The sequence below is a fragment of the Trichechus manatus genome, unplaced genomic scaffold, assembly GCF_000243295.1.
Source record: "Trichechus manatus latirostris isolate Lorelei unplaced genomic scaffold, TriManLat1.0 scaffold00163, whole genome shotgun sequence".
Lineage (NCBI taxonomy): Eukaryota > Metazoa > Chordata > Mammalia > Sirenia > Trichechidae > Trichechus > Trichechus manatus.
Window position 1 is genome coordinate 2,841,536 of NW_004444099.1, and position 25,823 is coordinate 2,867,358.

The 25,823-nt window shown below is 38.8% G+C and overlaps 1 protein-coding gene across 1 annotated transcript in view; it reads left to right on the forward strand.

The window, feature by feature from the left end:
* Positions 1-2,959: 2,959 nt before the first annotated feature.
* Positions 2,960-25,823, forward strand: part of CTNNA3 (catenin alpha 3) — a 1,802,815-nt gene continuing 1,779,951 nt past the window's right edge. The window contains exons 1-2 of the mRNA XM_004386410.1: positions 2,960-3,059; positions 23,305-23,497. Coding sequence (XP_004386467.1) covers positions 2,961-3,059; positions 23,305-23,497 — 292 coding nt within the window. The 5' untranslated portion in view covers position 2,960. The remainder of the gene's footprint in view (positions 3,060-23,304; positions 23,498-25,823) is intronic.

The following is a 25,823-nucleotide window of genomic DNA, read 5'->3' on the forward strand; positions in this document are numbered from 1 at the left end:
ATATATAGGAGAGACATATGTTTCTTTATTTTTTGATGATTATATTATTATTTTTGTTCTTTTCTTGGCTATCTTTATAACCTCTAATAATAAACCTCTCTTTGTTTTGTTTCAGCAACTCCAGCCACTGTCTGTCTCAGTGGCGTTAATAGGGTTGGTGTCACTCAGTGCGGTAACTCATGGTGTCACCCCCTAGCCCCCATGGACCTCTTCCTGTATCAGACAATACAGAATCCTTAGTAATGTTTTTTGTACTAATGTTACTCATAAAACGTAATTCTCATATATCACACCTTCTTTTCCTTTAATTACTAGTTCATTCTCAAAGAAGTTATTGATGTAGGTTCACAAATAATAATCACCACAATATTGTAGCTAAAACTCCAGAAAATTTGACAAAATCAGTGACTGTAAAAACACTGGCAGCAAAGAAAACAATAGCACATGCTTGTAGCAGGTGCTGATGAAACCACATGATTCGAAGTGTCATTGTAATTGGGTAATAATGAGAGCTCTGACCAGAGCGCATTAAAAAAACAAAAAAACCAAACTCGTTGCTGTTGAGTTGATTTAGAAGGTTCAAAAAGTAAATGAGCATAGGGTTTTAGCCTTGTAGGTGTATTAATACATGTAATCTGGGCTTATGAAAAATATTTTTGTTATTATAACTGCAGGAATATTTTTATAAAAAATAATAAATTTCTACTGAAGCACTGCACAAAAGTTTTATAGACAGTGATTTTAGTGTCACCCCTCTGACGGTGTCACCCTGTGTGGTCTGTACCCCCTGTATCCCCTAGTGATGCTACTGCTCTCTCTCTCTCTCTTTTTTTTTTTTTTGGTAACTGGCATATAACTGTATTTGCTTTTGACCTAATCTGAGAGTCTCTGTCTTTTAATAGGGGAATTAAACTTATTCACATTTATTGTGATTGCTTATACCAAAACCAAAAACCAAACCCATTGCCATCGAATCAATTCTAACTCAGCAACCCTGTAAGGACAGAGTAGAACTGCCCCGTAGGGTTTCCAGGATGTAAATCTTTACAGGAGTGGATTGCCACATTTTTCTCCCACAGAGTGGCTGGTGGGTTCGAACCGCTGACTTTTCAATTAGCAGCCGAGGGCTTAACCATTGCACAACCAGGCCTCTTTGTGATTGCTTATAGACTAATTCCTGCCATCTCATTATATATCTCAATATACATCTCAATCTCTTTCTGTCTCTCCATTCCCCTCCATTCCCTCCTTCCCCCATTGTCTGGTAACTACTAATTTTTTGTATCAGTAGATTTATCTATTTTAGATATTTCATATAAGTGGGATGATACAATACTTATCCTTTTGTGTTCTGGCTTATTTTACTTAGCATAATGTTTTCAAGGTTCATCCATGTGGTGACGTGTTTCAGAACTTCATCTCTCTGTATAGCTGAACAATATTCCATTGTACGTATATACCATATTTTGTTTATCCATTAATCTGTTGATGGACATGTGGGTTGCTTCCACCTTTTAACTATTGTGAATAATGTGGCAATGAACACTTGTGTACACGAGTCTATTAGAGTCATTACTTTCAATTCTTTCAGTTATATGTCTAGGAGTGGGATTGCTGGGTCACATGGGATTTCTATGTTTAACTTTTTTAGGAACTGCCAAGTTATTTTCCACAATGGCTGCACCATTTAACATTCCCACCAGCAATGTATGAGTATTCCGTTTTTTCCAAATTCTGTCCAACACTGTTACAACACTAGCAACAAGTGTTGGACATATGTTTCTTACTATTTACCTCTGTGAGTCTTCAATAAATGTTTGCTTGTTGATTACTGACTGTGAACAGGTTAATACAAATTTGTGGGCCTAGTGATTTGGGAAATAGTCTTCATGACTGATGCGCTAATCTGAATAGGTTATGATTTACCACGTATAGTCATTTGGTAGTCATATGCAAATGTGACTGAATTGGTCTTAATGCCTTAAAAAAAGCTTGTAATTCTTTTTTTTTTTTTTTTTGACTTGCCCCAATACCAGTGCCTTAGCAGAGGTTTCTCCACTCTTTTTGAGATAACTATGCAGATTTATAGTGGTTTAACAATGGGCTCAAACATACTAACGATCATGAAGATGGCACAGGACTTTTCAGTGATTTGTTCTGTTATACATTGGGTCGCCTTGGATAACAACTGACAACAACATGCAAATTTATATTAATTTCTTTCTGTACAAGACAGTAAATTGCCCCTAACTCACTTCTTTAATCAAAACCTTTGAATAAACAATCCCCAAAGGAAGTAGAGACACATCCCATGTCTTTCAAAGTCCTACCTGGTTCCTCATTGGAGCTAGCATTGATGAAAGCCAGCAAAATATAATGGGCATGGGCTGCCTCAGTGCCATGAGTTCATGAAAGTCAGAGGTTCTGCATGCCTTAAGATGTGTCTCACTAACTCACCATTCATTTTCACTTAAGACCCCTGATCAGATGCAAACTCACCAGGGATGGGTTACTAGTTTAGTAATGAACATATTAAAAAACAAAAAACAAAACAAAAAAAACCCATTGTTGCGTTGATTCCAACTCATACTGACCCTATAGGACAGAGTAGACCTGCCCCATAGGGTTTCTCAGGAGCACCTGGTAGATTCAAACTGCCTACCTTTTGGTTAGCACGCAGATGCTTAACCACTGCGCCACTAGGGCTTCATGAACATATTAGCATAGATTAATTTGTTGGATGACCTAGGTCCCGATAGCATGACCTCAGGGAACACTTGGGGGAAACTTTCTTCTTCCCAGTGGTGGACTTGGCACTCTGGTCCTCTGAGGCTGCCCGTGATATCAGGAGGAGGTGCCAAATACAGATCTCACCTACTGCTTGTTTATCTGGAGTGCTGTTTTTAGAAAGCATTGTTCTTTGCTAACAAGTGTCTTTTTGTTTTTTGTGCACAGCCAGTATGTCCACTGAAACACCAGTCACACTGAATATTGATCCTCAGGAACTGCAGGTCCAAACATTCACTGTTGAGAAGCTACTGGAGCCTCTTATAATCCAGGTATTAATGCCACGGCAATTGCAGCGTGCAGTTAACTGCAAGAGAACTTAAAAAAAGGGGGAAAAATAGAAAATGGACAAGGGAAAGATTTGATTTCTGTACATGAATATGTCACCCAAAATTGTCCTTGATTAGAATATTGTTTAAATATAACAAGTATACATGTAGTAGTAGTAGTAATAATAAAACTCTGAAAGTTTTACCCCCAGATTCTCTCTTATCAGCAACAACAGTAGTAATAATGTAAACATATAGTTTTCAAAATACCTTTATATAGATTATCTTATTTGATAGTCATGAAAGCTGAGTGAGGCAGGCAGCATGGTTAAAACCATCCTTATTAAATAGATGAGAAAATTGAGGCCCAGAGAGATTCAGTGACTTGCCACAAGGCATATGGTGGCTCATTTGCCAAACAGGAAATTGTCTTTAAAAAATATAAAAATGTATGAGAAAAGCAGCTCTTTAAAGAAGTTCTGCGATGGTCTTTCATAAAATGAACTATCCTTTGGTAATGTGCATAATGATTCTCTTATTTATTATGAAAATCTAGATTTTATATATTGGATTTTCTTAAAGCAGAATTTGTAGAAACTTATACAACGGCATAGATTTAAAGTTTTTGTCCTTATCCCAAAATTTGTGAAGGAATTCCTCTTTAGGCCTAACCTACATTAAAATAAAACTCCGTTTTTCTAAGCCCACGAGGCATTCAAGGGTTACTTGGGTGAGATGTGACACCACTGTTATTTCTGATAATTTTAAACTGTTCTGCTATTTTCTCATGGGGTGGATGTTGGGGAGGTGGGTTGCTCTGAGACTTTGTTCAGGTTTTTACTTAGCACAAGTTTGTGTTTACTACTGGAAAGACAATTCAAAACATGTGCCTCACTGATAATAGCTTAATCATTAACTTCGGCCGTCTTAACAGTACTGATGTCTGCTATGAAACTGATACTAGATGATATGGAGACTCCATAAAGTCCCTGTCTCAGTCACCCACTGAATGGGCTCATGTTAAAAGGAAACCAAAAAACTTACTTATTGTTTTTTGATAATTAAAGTTCACTGAGAAAATTAGAAAAGACAAAACAAAAACAGACAAACAAGAAAAGAGAATAAAAAAAATTCATAATTTTACCACCCAGAGAGAACATTAGTATTTTTATGCATTTATTTCTAGTACAATAAAATTGTGGGTAATTTTATTACCTTCTTGGTACTTTTTAATATTAAAAAATACATATACACACACATATATAAACAAGATTGAGATAGTGCAATATATGTAGGTTTTATCCCATTTTTCCATTTAAAATGATATTGTAATAATTTCCTCTTTCTTTGTAAACATGATTTAATAAAATTGCTACTCGATTATTCATCATATGGCTACACTGTAATTGATTTAACTAGCCTCTCATTTTGGACATTTAGATTGTTTCTGTTTTTTACTATTATAAGTAAGTACTGAATGTCTTTGTATATGGATTTTTGTCACCAATTCAGATGATTTCCATAGGATTGGTAACTTAAAGTAGGTGATGAGAAAAGAGAATTTTTATGCTTGTTCATACATATGACCAAGTTTTTTGGGAAAGTTTTAAATAGTTCTCACAACTCATTTAAGGTTTTGTTCCTATGCAATTACAGGGTGTGGGGGTGGGGGAAATGACCTTCATTTTGGAGATGGCTGGGAAAGACAAGCACATTAATGCCACTGCATAAGCCTTATTTGTTCCATAACAACCGAACATTAGAGTTGGTCACTTAGGAGTTGCTAATCACAAAAGCTGCTGATATATTGCTTGTGAACAGAGAAAATAGGATTATGGAGAAACTACTTACTGTTCATATTCTAACTGAAACCAATAAATGTATTGCTTTAGTCAATGTATTGCTGTAGCAGTCAGTAGAAGGTATTCTGGGTGAATTCACATTCAATAGTATGCTGTTCACAGTGTGTGTGTTTTCTGGCATGATCTAGAACTGTTATAACTATAAACGTTTATTGAGTCTACCTAAAAACTTAAAAGGGTGGAAATGATCTGAAGCAATTTTATTTGATTGCAAAGAAATGTAACTCACTCTTAGTGTGATTATGCCTAGAGGGCTTTTGATGTGGTACCTGGATTCAGACTTTTCATGTCCAGTACGTAAGTGAGTCAGGGAAAGGGAGATCACTACCTATTGTGGGCCCTTTACTCATACACATTTTCTCAGGAAAAGGAGGTGATATGTGAGTGTAATTGCTAATTTTATCTTCCTTAAGAGTGTTATCAGCATTTTTGAATATGTTTATTAATTTTTTTAAAAAGCAATTTGGTATACTACTTTACCAATATCCAACTACTAAAAAAAAAAAACAAACTAGGTTTAGCAACATTTAAATCAAATTAAATAAAAAAATTAATAATTTATAGAATATCTACTAGATGTACAGAACCATCTCATAAAGCAAAATTCTGGTACAACAAAAGTATTTGGACACACTCTTGGTTTTCATTACAACGGAATTCTCCTTATTGAAAACCAGCATATTCCAAAATCAGTTATTAATTTAAAATAATGGACGTTTTTACATTTGATGTTCAACCTTCTTGTATCTGTACTTTGATTATATGTCACCTATCAGCACAAATAAAAGATTCCATTAAATTATATCGAAGGTAGTTTTCCTAGGATAGCATCGTGCTAAATGTCTCATCACATTGTTTTAGTTTTTCCAAAAGTGTTCAATTTGAATTATCCTAGTTACATGGTTTATTTTAAGTATATATGAGAGTCTCCAATTATCTGGAAAACATTCCAAAAGAAGCTCATCATCTTTAAGTTCATACTGCTATCCTATAAAGTTATCAATTCAGTAGCTCTGTTAAAAAAAATTCTCACCTTTCCTCATTATTTATCTTGTTATATTCCTTTGCATTCAAGATTCCACAGAAATTATTTACCACCTCTGTATATAACTCAAAGTCAAAATTACATTTTTAATTTTTGGAATAATTGGTCCTAGATACTATTATGTCAGTCTGACTTGAAAATTTATTTCTTCATAAATCGTTATTCCGCTCTTTTTATAGTTACCAGAGTCTTCCCCACAAACCCTGATTTATCTCTAGTCTATTTTTTTTTCTCTTGGGCACAGGTAAATCACTAGGTCATTTTGCAGGGATGTTCAGCCTGGGATATATTTCAATTATTCGCTTTCATTTTCTCTGTGTGATAACTTCCACTGTTGCATCCTTCTGTAATAAATTCCTCTAATGGATCAGAAATAATTTTTTTCTCAGCAATTACATTTTTATGATTGTAACTGTAGGCATCTACACTTTATCACTTTCAAGATCCATGCTTGGCAATGCAGGGCAGCAAGTCTGTTTATGCAAAATGGCGCTTAAAAATTTTTACATCTCTATGTTGTGTAACTCTCTGAAGGAATATAAACTGCTAGATCATGCTATAGTCATTACTTAATGGGACCATCTATAATCTTATTTGCCACAGAATATAATTTGCTATGCATCGGATTCGTGTTAGATGTGAACTAAAGGAATTTACTTACTCAAGACCACTTAAAAAAGCAAATTCCTTATAATGTGTTATCTCCTATAGAGTTGTTTTTTGGGCAAAAGTTCAAATATATTTTCTGATGTAACTATATAGAAATGTTTTCAAGAGGTAAATGTAGAGTAAGATCAACAGTAGTAAGCATTAGGTTCTCACCCCTAACTCGTGTAGGATCTCTTGGCCCTTTTCCCATTTCTATCTCCATAGCGTCTCTCATCTATTTCTGGAAGTCTCCCTAGGGGTGGCTCTTACATAATCTATGATACTCATTGGGCCACGGTTAAGAATATCTGCCAACCCCTGTATCAGTCAGTATAAATTAGGTTATGCTGTGATGTGAAGACAACCCCCAAATCTCAGAGACTTAACAAAAGTTCATATCCTGCTCAAAGCTGCATGTCCATTGTGATGGCAGGGGCTCTCTGCTCAGTATAGCCACTCAGGGACCCAGGCTAATGTGGGCTTCATCTCAACATGTGCTTCCATGATCATCACAGCAGGAGAAACGGAACTTGCCATGTCATGCAAGCGCTCCTGCTGTGTCTACCTGGAAGTGACTAATGTCTGTTCCACTCAATATTTCTTTTGCCAAAGCAAGTCATGTGGTCCATGTGAATGCTGGATATATGATCCTGCCCTGTGCCCAGAAGGAGAACGGGGATATTTGCAAACAGCCCCATTGGCTACTACTTTGTGTGGCTTCTTTTTCAGGGGTTTCTTTTGTTAAGTCTCCATCTGCTATGAAGTCACCTTGGCACCCTAGTCACAGCTGAGTTTATCAGGGTGGGCAGGTGACTTATGGACACTCAACTTATAGGCTGTCTGTTGATCTGCATGCGTGCTGCCTCTGGGGGATGATCATGAATTGTTCTTATCATCATCCTCTCGTTGGGGAGTTGAATATATATTGAGAGTTAAGCAGTTAATACTTAGGGTTAAGCAGTTATATCAGGAGCAAAGCTTACAGATATGCAGAAAGTGGAGACATGAGAAGATTTGAATCATAGTGATAGTGGAGCCGTTTTTGAGTTTGGATCCACAGATTCTTGCTGTTCAAGGATAATAAGATTACCTAGTCACCAGGTGGCGCAATGGTTAAAGCGATTGACTGCTAATTAAAAGGTCAGTGGTTCAAAACCCACCAGCAGCCCCTCGGGAGAAAGATATGGCAGTCTGCTTCCTTAGAGGTTTACAGCCTTGGAAACCATAGGGAGTTGCTATGAGTCAGAACTGACTCGACAACAGTGGTTTTTTTTGGTTTTAGTCACCAGGATTGTAATGGATCCTTTCAGTTTCAAAGCCACATTCTAGCCTCAAAATTATACTCTAGCACCAGTGGGGCTGCACTGTTTCTAGTTCCCTTGAGCACTGGCTATATGCAAGCCAGTTGCTTGTTTTATGTAATCTGATTCCCTGGCCTCCTACCTATTCATCAGTGACTGAAAGTTCAAAAGAAGTCCCATTAGTAGCGGCAGTCTAGAGTTCCTGTAATTGCCCTCACTTGTTCATCCAAGAGTGGGGATATTCCTGGAAAACCTCTCTCCTCTCTTCTGCCCTTCCTTTCTTCTCCAAGTTTTGAAGTCTCTGAGGTACGCCTCACCTGTGCTCCCAAGTCAGTCTGTCTACCATGTTTTTCCATTTTGCCTGGCTTCATTCTGTTGATGGCAGGTGGTGACTTCCAGTGGTTCCAATTGTGAGATGATAAATGGACATGCCAAGGTAGCTGTCTCCAAAGCAGCCAATCCTCAAGGTGGCAGAATAGCTCTGGGCTTCTACAGAAGAAAGACAGTACCTCTTTCCCTAGCTCTATGCTTTACTTTGGTACTTGGACCCCAATGAAGCAACACTTGCAGCTAGAGTCACACAATATTCATAATGAAAATCACCCCTTTCAGCTTCTTCCCTAATCCCTAGTCTCTCCTTATTAGAGTCGAACTCAAGTGGCTGGATGTGGAACAGTTACCATCCCAGCTCCTCCAAGCACCCATGTTTTTCTCTCCTTCCTAAATCCTTTGCAAAACCTTGCTGTTACATTACACTCCCAACAAAATTCCTTTCTCCTCTCTTTCAGAAAAAACAACAAAAGAAAAACAAAATCATGCCCATAAATTTATGCAAATAGAGGTCTAGATGCCCAGAGGGTTCATTTCTTGCTGTTCTGCAGACAGATCTGATTGGCTTCCAGGCAACAAGGGAGAGGACATGCTTTCCTCCTTCGGCTCCTTGGCCTTCTAGAATATAGTTTTCTTTCAGGAAAAAATTTAAGTTTTGCTTGTTTGTGGTAGTTTGCTGTCACTTCTGTAGGTCATTTTGAATAAGCATGATGCCGTTTACTTACGCCATCTTGTTTTTGTCTCCAAACTTTTTTTTTTATACTTGTTAGGAGTATTCTGTCAATAGAATTTATATCAGAATTAGTCCTGAAGGTTCCAAGGAAATGTCAAAGACAAGACTGCACAAAGTGTTCTTGTAGATTATAAGCACGTATTGGAGCTTTGACTATAACCTCAACAAGTAACCTTAAAAGTTAGTAAATTAAATGTCTTTTAAGTACTTATAGGCTGAAGGCTTATGAAGTATAAAGATGTTAATTTATGGTAGGATGAAGAAATAAACTTAATTCTGCCTCAATAACATTTTAAAGGTTAAGGTGATTCAGTATAGCTGAGTTGATCCTAATAAAGTGAATTCTTCAATTTCTGTATTCTTCTACCGCCAGAAAACTGCTCCCGTGGGAAAGTTGTTAGGTTTTAGTATTTTTCGAGAAACAAATAATTGAGAAAAAGGAAGCCAGTATTTAAACTGAAAGAAGGATAAGAAAAACTAGCAGTTAATCGTTTCAAATAGCATGAGTCCAATGGAAGCGTGCATGGCTGAGCCTCCATGAGGTCCCTCCCATGAGAACTGGTATCTTTGAGATTAGCTGTGGGCAGATGTCAGTCTTCATCCCTTCTCAGCTGGCTTCCTATACCTTTCGTCCTATCAGACGCTGATTTTCTTTCTACTCCAACATTGCTGCCCTGTTTGTCTGTGTTCTTTGACCACCCCCAGTCTACTCTATTTCTGTGAATACTTTATCTTTCAATCACAGCTCATCTTTTCCTCCTTGAATTCAGACTGATACCACAGATGTCCACTTCTAGCTTAGCTTTGGGATAAAGATCTTTTGTAAATGGATTTCGTAGTCAGCCAGGTGGTGTAGACTGATAAGCCCAGACCCACCTGCCCTTTTAGTGGAAAATGCTAGATTGATGAGAGCAATTGTGGTTTAATTGGCTGAAAGGATAGAAAAGTCTGTATTTCACCAGATGTGGTCATTTTCACTGCTTGAGGTGTGACTCTACCTTTCATAGAATGCTCTAGGCTATTTCAGGACACCAGCTTGTCTCAGGAGATACCGCTGCAGTTTGAAAACTCCATGACCAGGAGTTGGCAAACTTTTCTGTACAGGGCCAGATAGTAAATATTTTCAGCTTTGCGGGCAATGTAGTCTCTGTTGCAACTACTCTGCTGTTGTAGTGTGATGCAGCCACAGATGATACATAAACAAATGGGCCTGGCTATGTTCCAATAAAACTTTATTTATAAAAATCAGGGCTTTACATAGATTCTTTCCGGTTTGAAGCCCTGATGAGAATTTGTATTTCTGACAAGTTCCCTGATGAGAAATTGTATTTCTAACAAGTTCCCTGATGAGAAATTGCATTTCTAACAAGTTCCCAACCCAACAGAAGCAGACTGCCACATATTTCTCCCTCAAACAGCTGGTGGATTCAAACCACTGACCTTGCAGTTAGCAGCTGAGCACTTAACCACTGTGCCACCAGGGAGGTTACAAATAAGAATCACCTGGGGGATCTTGTTAAAATCTAGATTCTGATTCAGTATATCTGGGGTGAAAATGCAGACTCTCAGCATGGAACTTGCTAGAAATGCAAATTTTCAACAAGTGTTCTAACTTTTTTTAAAATTAAAATCAGGCAAGTCACTGGATTGGTCCTAGGGCTATAATTTGCAGGCCCTGCTCTAGAGTGAAGGAGCCCTGGTTGCGCAGTGGTTAAAGTGGTCTCTAGGGTCACTATGGGTTGGAATTGACTTGATGGCAATGGGTTTGGCTTGGCTCTAGAGTAGACTGTGTTCTCATGGAGATTTTCTGCACTCTCTGGTTAAGGAAAGGCAAGAAATGGGCAATATCCCACAGACAGTTGGGAGACCTTTGTGGGAAAAGCTATGATGGAGTGGTTTGTGGCCAAGCCCTGTCAGAGGCACAAAAGCCTCACTCCACTTGAGGGAAGAGTGCTAACTAGGCAGTTCAGAAAACTCCAGTTACTGCTGAGACCTTGTTAGCGCAGTGGTTTTCAACCCTGGCTGCACATTAAAATCACCTGGGGAGCTTTTACCATCCCGATGCCTAGGCCACACACGAAACCAATTAAATTAGAATCTCTGGGAGTCGGACTAGGCAGTAATTTTAAAAGCTCCCAGGTGGTTTCAATGTGAGTACTGCTTTGTTGGCTTGGCCATTATATCAGCCAGTAATCCACATGGTTCTGCTCTTGGCTCAAGACTTATAATAAAATGGTGGCCTCTCTATGACTTTTTAATGGGGTTGGGTGATGCCCATCTGGAATAAGTTCATAAAGCATTCCTGAGTAACCACCTGTATCAAAACTCGGTGTATAACATGTCCAGTAGTCCCTCCCAGGTCCCAGTATGGCTATTAGTAGTAGCTCTAGAAAAACTAGTGCAGCTGAAAGGTCTTGGAACTATGCTCTGTAGCACTTCCTTACCCAGCAGTGATCCACTAAACAGCATTATGGATCCACTGTTGCAATGGACTCTGAGGTTTCGGGTGCGTATGGCATCCTTGTTTTTTGTGGACTCTGGGATGGAGGAAATGGCAATGAGGAAAGAGATTCACAATGCACAGGTCTGAAATCACAATGTGGTATATCACACTACATACAGAATCTTGAAATTAGAATCACCTGTACCAGGGCTTCTCAGGCTTAGCTGCACAGTGGCATCAGTTTGGGAGCTTATAAACATCCTGATTCCCAGACCACAGCTACGGTCAGTTAAATTAGAATCTCTGGGAATAGGACCAGTTCACACTATTTTTAAAAAAGCTTCCCAGGTGATTCCATTGTACAGTGCCTGAGGTAGGGCCTTACCACTCAAAGTATGGTCCATGGGCCATCAGAATGAGGCTTAGTTGGGAACTCCTTAAAAATGCAGACTCTCAGGCCCCACTCGAGACCCACCGAACCGAAATCTATGGTTTAGTAAGATCCTAGGTGACTTGTAGCACGTTACAGTTTGAGAAGCACTGGTGTAGGAAGCTGTGAATTTACCCTTTCAAATTGCAATCTTGTGTAGTAGCCAGGATTGGAAACCACTGCCCTACACCCTGAGCTACAGTGGGTGCTCGAGGGCTGGGGTCACTAGGACTTTCTGCGCTCTGATATTAATATCCTTGCTCTGCAACTGGGCCCTTGAGGGAGTTGCCCAAGGGTGACTGTCCTGTTGTGCCAGACCTCTGTGCTTCCTTGGAAGAGGCTATGCCTCTCCCACACCCTGATTTAGGCCCACAAACCCCTCCAACCCTGTGACTGTTTGGTCACTCTTATGCTAAGTGATTCTTTGCCAAGTGATTCTGTTCTGCCAAGCGTTTCAGAGGCAGAAATGGCTTTGGGGTGCTAGGAAGGATGACCTGAGAAATAAGGAGATTTTCAAGAACTAGTGCTTTTCCACTAGGATCTTTGGAGCTAGGAGACAGTTTATTATAATCTAGACATAATTTTACCTCTGGGAAAGTTACTTAACCTCCTTATAGCTGAATTTGGATATGTATATTGTTTGTACCACAGAAGTGGATACTCTACAAGTAAAGACTTAACAAATGTGGTTTGTGATTTTGCAGATGAGTTTTTTCTTTTAGGAGACAATTTGCATTCTCAACTCTGATTTGCAAAATACTGTATTTCTTCAATTTAGACATATTTTTCCATATTCTCCCCCTCACATTTTTAACATTTCTGAAAATAGGATTCATTTTACAATAGACAGGAACGTTTCATGTAGCTCTGTTTTTTTGATGCTTGTAGGGGATCATAAATTTATCTACTGTACACTTTAGCTTCTTTATTTCTCATTACTAATCTGATGTTTCTATAAACTCTCACCCACTGGGGGTTGGGGTAAATGCCTTGTATTTCAGCCAGTAAGGTTGGTAAACTTGTCTGATTCAACAATATAAACAGTCCCTTTGGTAACTGTTCAGTTTCTTTAGGTAAAATGCACAGGAAGCAGTAGTTACGGTGGGGCGGGTGTTACTTATGCGACCTCATGGTGGTGGGAGGTGAAGCCTTTGGATCCATGTGGTGACCTTTGGAGCCTTAGTGCCTATTGCAGCAGAATGGCTGGTCTGGGCTGCTGTCTGGACTGATGACCTTTGAGGGGTGACCAGTCCCAAGCATGACCATCCTCTTGGCACCTCTGAGCATTTCCTGAGGTAGTCGATAGGTAATATGATTTGTGGATTATGATATGATATTATGATTATGATATTTGTGGAATATGATTAGGGCCCATGGTTCTTCCAGGATGCCTTAGCCTCACCTTGGCTCTTAGTGGTACTTCAGACCCCCCGAGTCCCATCCATATCCTTCATCTAGTGTCTGACATCATCAGTCCACCCCACAAGCTCTGCTGCAGGATCACCTTGCTCCTCACCATAGTGGGCTCAGGGTAGGCCCACTAGCCTTCAACATGACCATCTCCTAATAGCTCTTCGGGGTTATCCAGGGCCGTCCTCTACCTACTTACGCTGTGATGCCAAGTTTTCTTAGACATGGCCACCCCAAAGTTTGTGCAGGGAAGCTCATGAAACAGTCTACTTCTAGGGTTCCAAAGAAAAAGTGGGACCAACACCCATCTGCTCTCTGTGTTCCCCCTCGATTATGCTAACATAACTCCCTAACCTGAATGAAGCTGAGATAGGATAAGTAAGGCCATGTATCTTACCTATCTCTTCTACCTCTTATCCCTTTCTGCTTCCCATAGTCCTTTGGGACTAGGAGGGGCGAGCTTTCTCCCCTTCTTATTTCTGTCTGACCAGGTCTTCCCTTTCTTAGAGAATTCAAGTTCATTTTATACATTCAAAACAATTTAGAAAATGATTTTCTCTTTCTCTAATGCCTGGCTTTTACAATTATCTTCTTCCTTAAGACCTCCAGAAAGTTATTTTTGAAATTCAAAGATGATCAATGGCCTCTTTGCTCTACGTGTCATCTCCTTCCCTGAGTAAAGTCCTCATGGCTCAGCCTTGAATATGGAAGGTTCAATACTGGCACTATCATCCATGCTTACATTATGAAGAGAAATGGTTAAATTGATGGTATGTGTTATAAATTGATGGTACTGTAGAATTAAGAGACTATCCCAATGTTTCAAAGAAGGGACATCAAAGGTCAAGTGCTGACCAATGGGATTCAAAATTGGTGACTATGGTGTTTAATTTTTGCAACAAATGAGGCAAAATGACTTTGCTGATTTAGAGACAATTCTGACAAATGATATGGAGACAACCTAGTCAGTTTTAAACTGAGTATCAGTACTGAAATTGCTGATGGGCTGTATTCAAACCACATTTGTATTGCTGTAAAATCTTGACCATACCCCGTTGCCATCGAGTCGATTCCAACTCATAGCAACCCTATAAGATAGAGTAGAACTGCCCCCATAGGGTTTCCAAGGAGCAGCTGGTGGATTTGAACTGCCAACCTTTGGGTTAGCAGCCAAACTCTTAACCACTTTGCCACCAGGGTTCTCTTACAAATCTAATCACTGTTAGGATCTCATGTGTCTTTCTTGCTTAATGTTCTGTCTCTAATTCATACATGATGAGAAGATGATTATGTATGTTTTTTCCTGGATATCTGCAATGAAATGGAGTTTTGTGGTAGAATAGAGATAAATTTTATGGTTTAGGGTAGATGGAAAAAAGGAATCTGGCAACAAACAGTAAGAGTGAAATGCAGATAAAACTTTGTAAGTTTGTGTTGGCAAGGCATATTGGCATGGTTTATTCAATTTTATGGTTGATAGGGTTATAAATAATTATTAAACAAACTTGGAGCACAGAATTAAGGCCCACAACTATATCCCAACATCAGTCACTGTTGGAAGTGGAATGCTGGGCTGGATGGATAAAGGGACCATGTGAAGATGCCTAAGCTAGTAGATGTGAGGTCAACCCATTCTTATTTTAGGATCAACTTTTGCCTGATAGGATTTTTCACTTCTTATTTTGTTTCCTTTAAGGAGTCTAGGGTTATTGATGAAAAAGAGTCATCTTTTTTCCTTTTTCTTGCTCAGCACTTCTTTGAGTTATCACCTTACTATAAGCTATTAGTTATTGATTTACCAGAATGGTTAGTGCTTGATTTAGGTATAAATAGCCGCTTGAATGTAATTTCTCCTTAGTTTGCTTAATTCAGCATCTTGATTGTATTTCTCCCCATTAAACAAACAAACATTTATTTGTAGAGAAGGAGACTGTATGATTAGCATTACATTTTTTTTACTGAAGCCTGAATTTGTCTCTAAATTGTTGCTCTGCATAAAACAGGCATCTTTTTCTAAGCAATAGTCACATTTGAAATGGCAAAAGCCAAACATCCTAGGATTAATAGGTTAATAATTAGGTTTCTTAAAAAATACTACCTGTAAATGTCGGAGTGTCTCAAATTTAGTCCTGTGACTTCTTCTGTACTTTGTCTTTAGGAGATCTCATCCAGTCTCATGTGTTTTTTTTTTTTTTTTTTTAAATACTGTTCCAAAATATCTTTAAAATTCTAGTAACACCAGCAAAAGTAGTGATATGTGAACAGTTAAAATGAATTTATAAGCTATAAGAAATATGTCTCTAGCCCTGACCCCTCTCCTCAACTCCAGAATTGTATACCAACCTCCAACTCTGCAGTTCTCATAGGCAAACTTAATATGCCTAAAGCTCAACTCTTGATTTCCCTCCTCACCATGGTTCCTCAGTTTTCTCATCTGAGTAAATATTACTTTCATTCACCCAGCTGCTCAGGCATAAACCCTACATTCATCCTTGATTCCACTCTTTCATAACCCACATCCAGTTCATCAGCAAACCCTGTTGATTCATTTTAGAACATATCCAGAATTCTGCCACTTCCTAACGCCTTTGCCACTACCCCTGGAACAAGCCAGTGTGGTCTCCACTTGGAAGCTGCAGCAGCCTCCTACCTGTTTTTCCTTGTATTCCTCATCCTTCTATTCTTGACCCCTCCCCAAGTCTGTTCGCCCACAGAGCAGCCAGAATGATTCTTTGAAATTTTAGGGCAGATCTTGTTACTTTCCTGTTCCAAATCCGCCAATAGCTCACAAGAATAGAATCGAGAGTTGATGGTGAGTCAGGCCTGCGTGATTTGGTCCCTGGTAGCAGCCTGACCTCATCTCTTGTACTCTCTCAGATTCTTCAGTAGGTGCACTGGCCTTCCTGCTGCTTCTGGAACACACTTCTCAAGCTCCTGCTTGGGAGCCTTTGCACTTGCTGTTTCCTCTGAATCCTTCTCTCCTAGATGTTTAGGTGTTTTACTCCTCTGCTTCCTTGTGGTCATTTTACCTAATCGGTGAGGCCTTCCTCAACCCCTAATCTAAACTAGTCCTTCCCTTTCGCTGTCTGTTCCCTCACCCTGCTTCACATTCTTCAGGGCATGTATCACTACCTGCTGTTGTATTACAGACTTCTTTATGTATTTGTTTATTTTCTGTCTCTCATCACTCACATGAAGCTCACTGTGATACCCTCCTGGCACAGTGCAGGGGCATCATCAGTATTTGTTGAATATACGAATGGTGGAGTCCAGGCCTGCTTTTTGTTTGTTTGTTTTTGGGTGGTAAGTAGTTAGGTGGAAACTGGAAAGAACTAATATTTGATATTAGTCTCAGCATGTGGTCTTTTCCTTGTGTTGAAGTTCATATTTGATTCAGAAGCGATTGTACTTCCTGGCTTAGCACATTTAGCTGTAGCTGTTTCTGTTTGACATATAGAGCTCTTTGCTTTGTTATGTGCTGTGGCACAGAGGGCTGGTAGCTTTGGCGAGGGATTGACATGTGGTTTACCATCTCTCAATAGCTCAGAGTAACAGCTCAGAGTAATAGCTCGTGTTAGCAGTGCTTGTGAATCCAACAAACAAACAAGCGAGCCCTAAATTATAAAAAATGATGATGGTGGTTTTATACTTTTTATTTGCGGTGAGGGTTAAAAAAATGAAAATCAGTAGTAAAAGTAATGTGTCTGTTTTTATTTATAGTTTGAAAATGAACGATATAAACTGTCCCTTTTTTGGGCAAAAAAAAAAAAATAAATAAATAAAAGCCAAATATAAATATGTACTTGATTTTAGGTCAGTTTGAACTGATCAGGCCCCAAATAAACTGTAAGAATAAGGATTTAAACAAGTCAGTATTTATACAAATTTGCTCTTCTATGATACCAGACACGGGATGTGACAGGATATTCTATAGTAAGGAATTCCTTTTGATAAAAACTACCATGTGTTATCACTAAACTTAACTTTTAATTTTGGCTTAACTACCAGCTGGCTTTGTAACCTCATAAGAATTACTCAACCTTTCTAGCTCTTGGTCTCCTTATTTCTAAAATCTACGGTTTCATTCATTTTTTTCCCATTAAGTCTGCCATTGTTTATTTATTATTCACATACAGTATGCCAGCTCTAGGTCTTCAGGACCCAAGCATAGTCCTTGCTCTTATGGAGTTCATGGTAAAGCTAGGGAGGCATTAATAGCTAATTGCTAGCTAACATTACAGCTAATTACAAGACACTGTAATGAACCATACCAGAGCTATGTACAAGGAGCTGTGAGGGGAGGGAGATGTTTCCAGGTCGAGGTTGCTGAACATTTCCTCTTCTGAGCCTAATGAGTAGTTTCTGCTAAAACTTCTGGATGGATGATGAGTTTGAAAATTTAGTCAGAAATGAGATCATAAATTGCCTCATAAACCGTGCTGGGGAGTTTGGACTTTATCTTGTATGCAGCAGGGAGCCGTTGAAGGGTGCAAGTGCAACAAGATTTGCATTTTAGAGTGCAGTGTAGAATTTTAGAGAGAAGAGTGTGGAAGGCGTTAGATCTCTCTGGAGACTCATCAGAGATGCGATGAGAGCAGGATTCGCAAGCAGCTGAGGTTGATGCCCAGTTTCTGTCATGGAGGGTGGCTTGAAGGGAGTCTAGGCCGGGGCAATAATCCAGAGACAATGGCCATGGTCCAGGGAAGAGGTGACAGAAACAAGAGGTATTAAAGAAACAGTATAAGAAAACCAAGAGAGGAGGATGATAGAGAGGAAGTATCCCCGATGACCCCTGGGTTTCCACCTCCGCTTGGAGGTGTCAGCCCCTGAGGTAGGGAATACAGGAGGAAGAAAAGGAGAGTTGTCGGAAGAAGCGGGCTGCTACTTCCAGCATCCGCTCTTTTAAGCACTTATTGATTTAAAATATTAACTCTTTCCTTGGCTTTTAAAAGTTTTCACATTTAAGCTGTAACCTATATATCTAACCTTATTTCTCACTCAATTTCCTGTTTTTACCCCATGGTCATCTGCACATGACCATCTGCTACTCTCAGAAAAACAAAACAAAACAAAAACAAACAAACTTTCCATAGCGGCCCCTTTGCACGTGGTTGCCTTCACCTGGCTTGCTTACCTTCGCCTCGCTTGATAGAAAACTATCGTCCTTAAAGACTGTTCTTGGAAGCTTCATTTAATCCTTGTAAATGTATGCAGTCTCTTCAGCACTTTCTTTGTACTTATGTAAGTGTAAGCGGTTATCATTCTGCCACTTATATTGCAGCTAGTTGTATATTTCTCTTATCACCATATGGAGCTGACTCATCTTTATTTCCTAAATGCCTAGGGTATTGTTGTGAGCATAATACGTGCTCAATAAATGTTTATTGGCTTGAGATGAACTCAAAGAAGATTGTAGTTGGATTTGGGGGACTATTGAATGTTAATCTAGAGGTATGTATTTGCTGGGTTCAATCTTTTCTTAACTCAGTAAGGGTTGTTTTTTGTAGGAAATACGGCATAGTTGAAATTATCAATGACTTGAAGAAGGGGCCTCCAAAACTATATGATACCTTTTACTTTTGATCACTAGTTTTACTTATCTATAGACAATTTTATTTTTCCCCCTCTAATTTCTTCCAGAACCCTACTTGAAGTTCTTAGCTAATTAACATGGCTTAAATGTCTTATATTTTATTCCATACATTAAAATTAACTCAAGGAAGCAAAAGTAGCCCTGAAAGCTCCTGTGAGCTATGGGAGGAAGGTTAAAATTCAAAGTGTTTTAGCTAATAAACAAGAAAAGAGTTAGCTGTTAACATGGCCTTTTTCTACCACAATCATGGTAGAAGTAAAAAAACAAACAAACAGAAAAAAAAAAAAAGCTTGGGAAAGAGCATGGTTACAGAATGTAAATGGCATCAGAGAAGACTTTCCACAGAGCTAGTGTCTGAGATGCTAATGCAGTTGTTGCACGGTTGCAGCAAATGGAAGAAAATCACAACCTCATGCCATAGCTTATGTTGTTCCTATTGTGGTCCAAGGTTCCTCTAAATAATTGATAGCTGGACTCCATGTGCGTGTCAATTTAATTTTCAATGTGTTTGGAGCATCTTGAGAAGCATACTTTAATTAGGAAAGATTAGAAAAACTTTTTTTTCTCTCAATTTTAATATATAAATATTACACACCATTTAAAATATTCTGGTTTTATGGAATTTTAAACTTGCAGAATTAATAAAGTAAGGAATTTCTTCTTTTCATGTTACTTGAAGCCTCTATTTTAGGACCATTTCAATGAGGAGCTCACTCCTGTATCTATGATGAAGGTATGTCTTTGTAGCCTAGCACAGATTTACAGACAAAAGAAAAGTGAGCAAAGCAAAGCTCTCTAAGTATAAGCATGGAGTGGAAGATTTTCCCTATGAGAGGGACCCCTAAGGCTTGGAAAAGAGGGGAAGAGGAGGGTTGTACCTTTGGCAGAAAGTAAAGTTAGTAAAACATGAGCTTGGACCCTACATTAGGATCATCTTTGTATAAATTCCAATTAAGGTTTTTGTGGATTTTTTTGTTCCTTTTAAAAATATAACTGCTTTTGTACAGAAAAAGAACACGAGAAAATAGGAATTATTTTACAGAATAACTTAAAAGCTGATTTTGCTATTTGCTGCCATTCCCTGAAGACACTGAAGACTTTTTCAAGTAACATAGCACCCCATTTGGTGAGAAACACCTGCGGAAGTGAGTTATAGTCAATGGTGGGGGTATTTTATATCTTTTGGGTGAGTCAGGATTAAAAACAAAAAAGGTTCAGCTTCCCCTTCTCTCCCCCACCCACACAGGATTGATTGCCAAGCCATATTTACTTTCAGAAACAAGAGGAATCATTGAAAATGTTCCTTGACTTTAGTTAGATGAATTTTAAATACTTATATCGGGCATTTCAAAAGAAGATGGGGGTACAAACAACTTACGAGTGAAAACTTACAAGTCGCAATTGAATTTTTTTATTTTGGATGGAAGCACAATGTTCTTACACAATGTTCTTTTCATATTTATTACTTCTCTGGCATTTATTATAAGGAACAAAACATTTCTGGAATGCTCATTTTAATTTCAAAGCCCAGGCTATTCTATGGGAAACATTTGGCGCGTGGAGGATTCGTACAATAGAGTAGGATTGTGCAGTGGGAAGCGGCATGAATTGTGGCACTTAAAATACATTCTGAGGGAACATTTTAGACAACGGTACTTCTTCTTCATTTTAAACAAAAGTTTTAAACTAGGTGCTATTATTTGTCTTAATCTGTACAAATATCTTTTAACTCTCGACATATAAATTAGACGGACAGTGGTGAGATCCTTACCTTTTGGAGTATGTCAAAGCCCATATAATAAATCAGGTTTATTATCATACTTATAAAATCTACGACAAAGATGCGCATCCTGTTTGGCTGCTTGTAAAGCATTTAGAATGTACCTTCATCACATTTACTGTGGGGGCCTCAAGAGTGAGATAAATTTAGACCTAGAGTGAACAGCTTTGACAAAGATCTCATAACCAGTCTTCTGTATCCATGAGGGGAATGGACTAGAAAATACACATTAAGTACCAGCCAATATTTGTGTCATGTTAGGCGTTTTACAACACATTTGATACTATGTAACCTTCACAACAGTCTTATGGGATAGTATGTTCTTATTTTCCAAGAGAAGAAATAAAGCCTTGTCACAAAGCACACTCCACCCTGGTTTATGAACGTAGGACTAAAGCAAATTAAAATAAAACAGAGGGTCTGTTAGACAAGGGGGAGGAGGATAGGAGGGCAAACAAAAATTATTTTCATCCATGTATTTTCCCCTATGGCTTATACGTTATTTCTGTTCCTAACTAAAAAAAAAATGGGTCCGTTTGTCCCAGTAAACAAATATCTAATGATCCATAAACAATAAACAAAATCCCTAAGGTCTGCAGAGAAGGAAGGGTTATGTTTATAGTTTGTTGTCAGAGACGTGGCACGTGTTTGTCATAAGCCTCTGCTATGACACGTAGGAGGCTAGCGTTCAGTAGGAGTTTCAAGTCTTCAATTTTAAAGACTGGATAAAAAATTGTTTTTTTCCTTCTAAGACAGGGATTTTCAAGCTTTGCTTGCAAAAATGTTATCCAAAATTTGTTAGATTGGCATCTGAGATTTAATTAAGACAAGGATATTTTTCACAATGTAATTTGCTATGAAGGGAGCCCTGGTGGCACAGTGGTTAAAACACTAGGCTGCTAACCAAAAGTTTGACAGTTCTAACCCACCAGCTGCTCCGTGGGAGAAAGATGTGGCAGTCTGCTTCCGTAAAGATTTATAGCCTTGGAAACCATATGGGGCAGTTCTACTCTGTCCAGTAGGGTTGCTGTGAGTTGGAATTAACTCGATGGCAGTGGGTTTTGGTATTTTTGAAATTTGATATGAGGTTATTGTTTCTAAATTTAGACGCTTAGTTTTCATCTCCAGACAATTCCCTTATCATAAGTTTGTGCTTATTTTAAACAAAGTTACAAAAGTGCTCTTAGTTAATAGATTCATGCAATTCAGAATATAGACATTAAATGACCTTCTTTTCTACTATCCCATCCATCAGTCCATTTATATGTCAAATATTTATCGAATACCTGCTTTGTACATTGTTTCTGGTGCTGCAGAACAAAACATATTTCCTGCTTCCATGGAGTTTAAATTTTACTGTTGGATGTATGCAATAAACATATAAACAAATTAAAAAATATGTCAGGCTCCTTAAATGTTTTGAGGAAAAATAAAGTAGGGTGGGGGGAGAGAGCAGGAAAGGGTGGGAGAGAACGGAGATGGGGAGGTCAGGGAAGTCCTTTTTCGAAAGGGACTTTGATCCAGAACCTTTTGCCTCGTTTGCTGGAGGGGTTGAGTGAGTTAGGAAAGAGTGTATGGCGCTAGGTCAGAGATGATACATGGGGCTAGAATGCAGTTCGTAGTGAGGATTTGAGGTACGTCCCTGAATTGGTTTCCTAGGGCTTCTGTAACAAAGTACTACGGACTGAGTGATTTATAAGAACAGAAATTTATTGTCTCACAGTTCTGGAGGGTAGGAGTCTGAAATCAGGGTATCAGCCATGTTGATTCCTTCTAGGAGCTCTGAGGAAGAATCTGTTTCATTGCTGTCTCCTGGCTTCTGATGATGGCCAACTATCCTTAATGTGCCTTGGCTTGTAGGTCATTCTGATCTCTGCCTCCATCTTCACATCGTCCTTCTCTGTGTCTTTCTGTGTTTCCCCCTATTTTATAAGGACACCACTCATATTGGATTAGGACCATCCTATTCCAGTATGACCTCATGATAACTGATAACATCTTCAAGAACCCTGTTGCCAATCAATGTCACATTCTGAAGAACCTCCAGGTACTGGGGGTTAGGACTTCAGCATGTCCTTTTGGGGACAAAATTTAATCCATAATAGTTCCCCTAAGATAACCACTGTTCTGTATGTATCAAGAGTGTTTCCCCCCTCCCCCATGCTAGTAATCTCTATTCTCTACTTAAATATCCTGATGTTTCCTGATTAATTATTATTTTTTACCTTCATCTTAATATGGATTACTGGCTACAAAGTGATACAGTTTTTATAATTTTCTGATATTTTTGAGATATAAAGTTTTCCACTTTTCTCATTTTTGACAGCTTCATCAAGGTTCTATATTTTGTCCATATGGAATTTCTATAATTAAAAGAACACACACACACATACATCTGTTTTTTGAAGCGTTGTTCTAATAGTAAAATGTGACATGATTCAGCCTTTATGGCCCTTTCTTCCATCCATCCATTTCATTCATCTTTAGTTGGGAACTCAGTGGTGGCTGATGATGTTTCTGTTGGTGCCTTGACTTGACTTTTGGGGGTACACCACCAGTGCAGGGAATGAATGATGTTACTATGAAATACTTCCTTTTGCTCTGGGCTCTCATAGCTCAGGACTGTGTTCTCCCAATTTGTCTAAGGAGTGATTTGTATTTTTCCTGTTTTAGGTCACCACACTTGTAAATTGTCCCCAGAATCCTTCCAGCAGGAAAAAAGGACGTTCAAAAAGAGCCAGAGTTCTTCTAGCTTCTGTGGAGGAAGCAACCTGGAATTTATTAGACAAGGGAGAGAAGATTGCCCAGGAAGCCACAGTTTTAAAGGAAGAGCTTACTGCTGCACTCCAGGAAGTTCGCAAAGAGAGTGAGTACTCCAGTCCTGGTCAGGAGCAGATTGCATATCCTTGGGGTGTTAGTTACCAAATTAGATTTGTGTGCATTTTGATTTTGTTGGGTTCAGTTTATTAGTCTTACATAGAGCTCTGAGAAGCTAGCAGTGGGAGGCAGAATGGCTCATTAGACAGCTCCAAGGCCCAGTGTCCCACTTCTGGTTCTTCCCTTTAGTTGTTCAGTCCCTTCAGGAAACTTGTGACCCCACCAGGCCATACCTTATCTGTAATCAACAAAGAGAAGAGCATATATATATATATATATATATTCTTTTTTTGGTCACAGAATATAATGAGAAATGACTAATGAAGCTAAAGACATATTTACCCATACATAAATAAATTATAAAATTCCTTGTAAACAGCTGCAGATAGAAGTTTCAGACTTGACTGCCTCAGAAGTACATTTCTTATTTTTCGATTTTCTGCAGGTTTAGATTTGCTAAACTCTTTTTTCTTATAACTAGTGGCAGGGGAAGAAACGATGCATAATTTGTGTTGGTGCTGTATTAACATTCATAATAAAGGTGTATGTTTCACCCTTTGATGTGTTTACTTACTTTTTGATAAGACAACAATTTCCTAATGAAGGTAAGTCTCATCTTCAGGTTATTTATTTATTGTGCTTTAGGTGAAAGTTTACAGCTCAAGTTATTTTCTCATACAAACATTTGTACACACATTGTTCTGTGACCCTAGTTGCTCTCCCTATAATGTGACAGCACACTCCTTTCCACCGTGGACTTCCTGTGTCCATTCAACCAGCTCCTGTCCCTTTCTGCCTTCTCATCTTGCTTCCAGACAGGAGCTGCCCACTTAGTCTCATGTATCTACTTGAACTAAGAAGCACACTCTTCACAAGTATCATTTTATGTCTGATAGTCCAGTCTAATGTTTGTCTAAAGAGTTAGCTTCGGGGATGGTTTGAATTCTGGGTGAACAGAGAGTCTGGGGGGCCATGTCTTCTGGGGTTCCTCCAGTCTCAGACCATTAAGTCTGGTCTTTTTACTAGAGTTTGAGTTCTGTGCCCCCCTTTTCTCCTGTGCCGTCAGGTTTAGGTTATTTTTAAAAGAACCTCTCAGTGTTCTTTAATCAGTGGAATGATTTTGCATATATCAGCTTGCTGCAGGGAACTATTTGGAGAGGAAAAGGAAACTTGAATTTTCCTGTTCAGCTTTGTAAAAGGATTTGGCATGTCTGAATATTCCCCCTTCCCTCCTTACCGTAAAAAAAGCACAGTTGCCGTAGAGTCAACTTCAACTGATAGTGACCCCACGTGTGTCAGAGTAGAACCGTGCTCCGTAGAGTTTTCAGTGGCTGATTTTTATCTGGGACAGAGCAAAGGCAGTGCTTAGAGGTCAGTTTGTATCAATGGCTGATTTCTTGGAGGTAGATCACGGGGCCTTTCTTCTGAGGCGACTCTGGATGGACTCAAATCACCGACCTTTTTGTTAGCAGCCAAGCACTTAACCCAAGAAAATCAAGAAATTTCTGCTAATTAAATAAACAAATATACCAGCCGTAATAATCTTTACAGTAAATGTATGGTACAGGAGAGTTGTTATATACTTTATATACAATTTAAATTTTATAGGAATTCCTTGGACAATATATAGAAAGCATAAACAAACAAAAAAAGAACCACAAACAAAAAAACCCAAATCGGTTGTCATTGAGTCGATTCTAACTTATAGAGACCATATAGGACAGAGTAGAACTGCCCCATAGGGTTTCCAAGGAGCAGCTGGTAGATTCGAAAGATAAACATTAGGCCCATGATAATTTGAAATAAATCATTCTTCCCTGCTCCCCACCACCTCAGACCTATCTTTCCCCTGTGTTCTCTGCCCTGGTAGCACCATCCACTTAGTCACCAAGTCACATTAGACTCTTTCCTCTCATTCCACTCTATTTAGTCTCTAAGTCAAGCAAATTCATAGTTTCCGTAAACTACGTGGGAGTAAATACGTAAGCAGTTGGTCGTTCTTAGAAACCCATTACCCATTGCTGCCGAGTCGATTCAGACTCATAGCAATCGCATAGGACAGAGTAGAGCTGCGCCATGGAGTTTCCAAGGCTGTAATCTCTATGGAATCAGACTGCCACATCTTTCTCCTGCGGAGCAGCTGGTGGGTTCCAATCAGTGACCTTTCAGCTAGCAGCCGAGTACTTTACCACCGCACCACTAGGGCTCCTTTTGGTCATTCTTAGAAGGGAATAATAATTGCATGAGATAGTATTTGCTTTTTTTTAAACTAAGTCAACCTTTTTTAGCTCAATAAAAATAAATTATTTTATTTT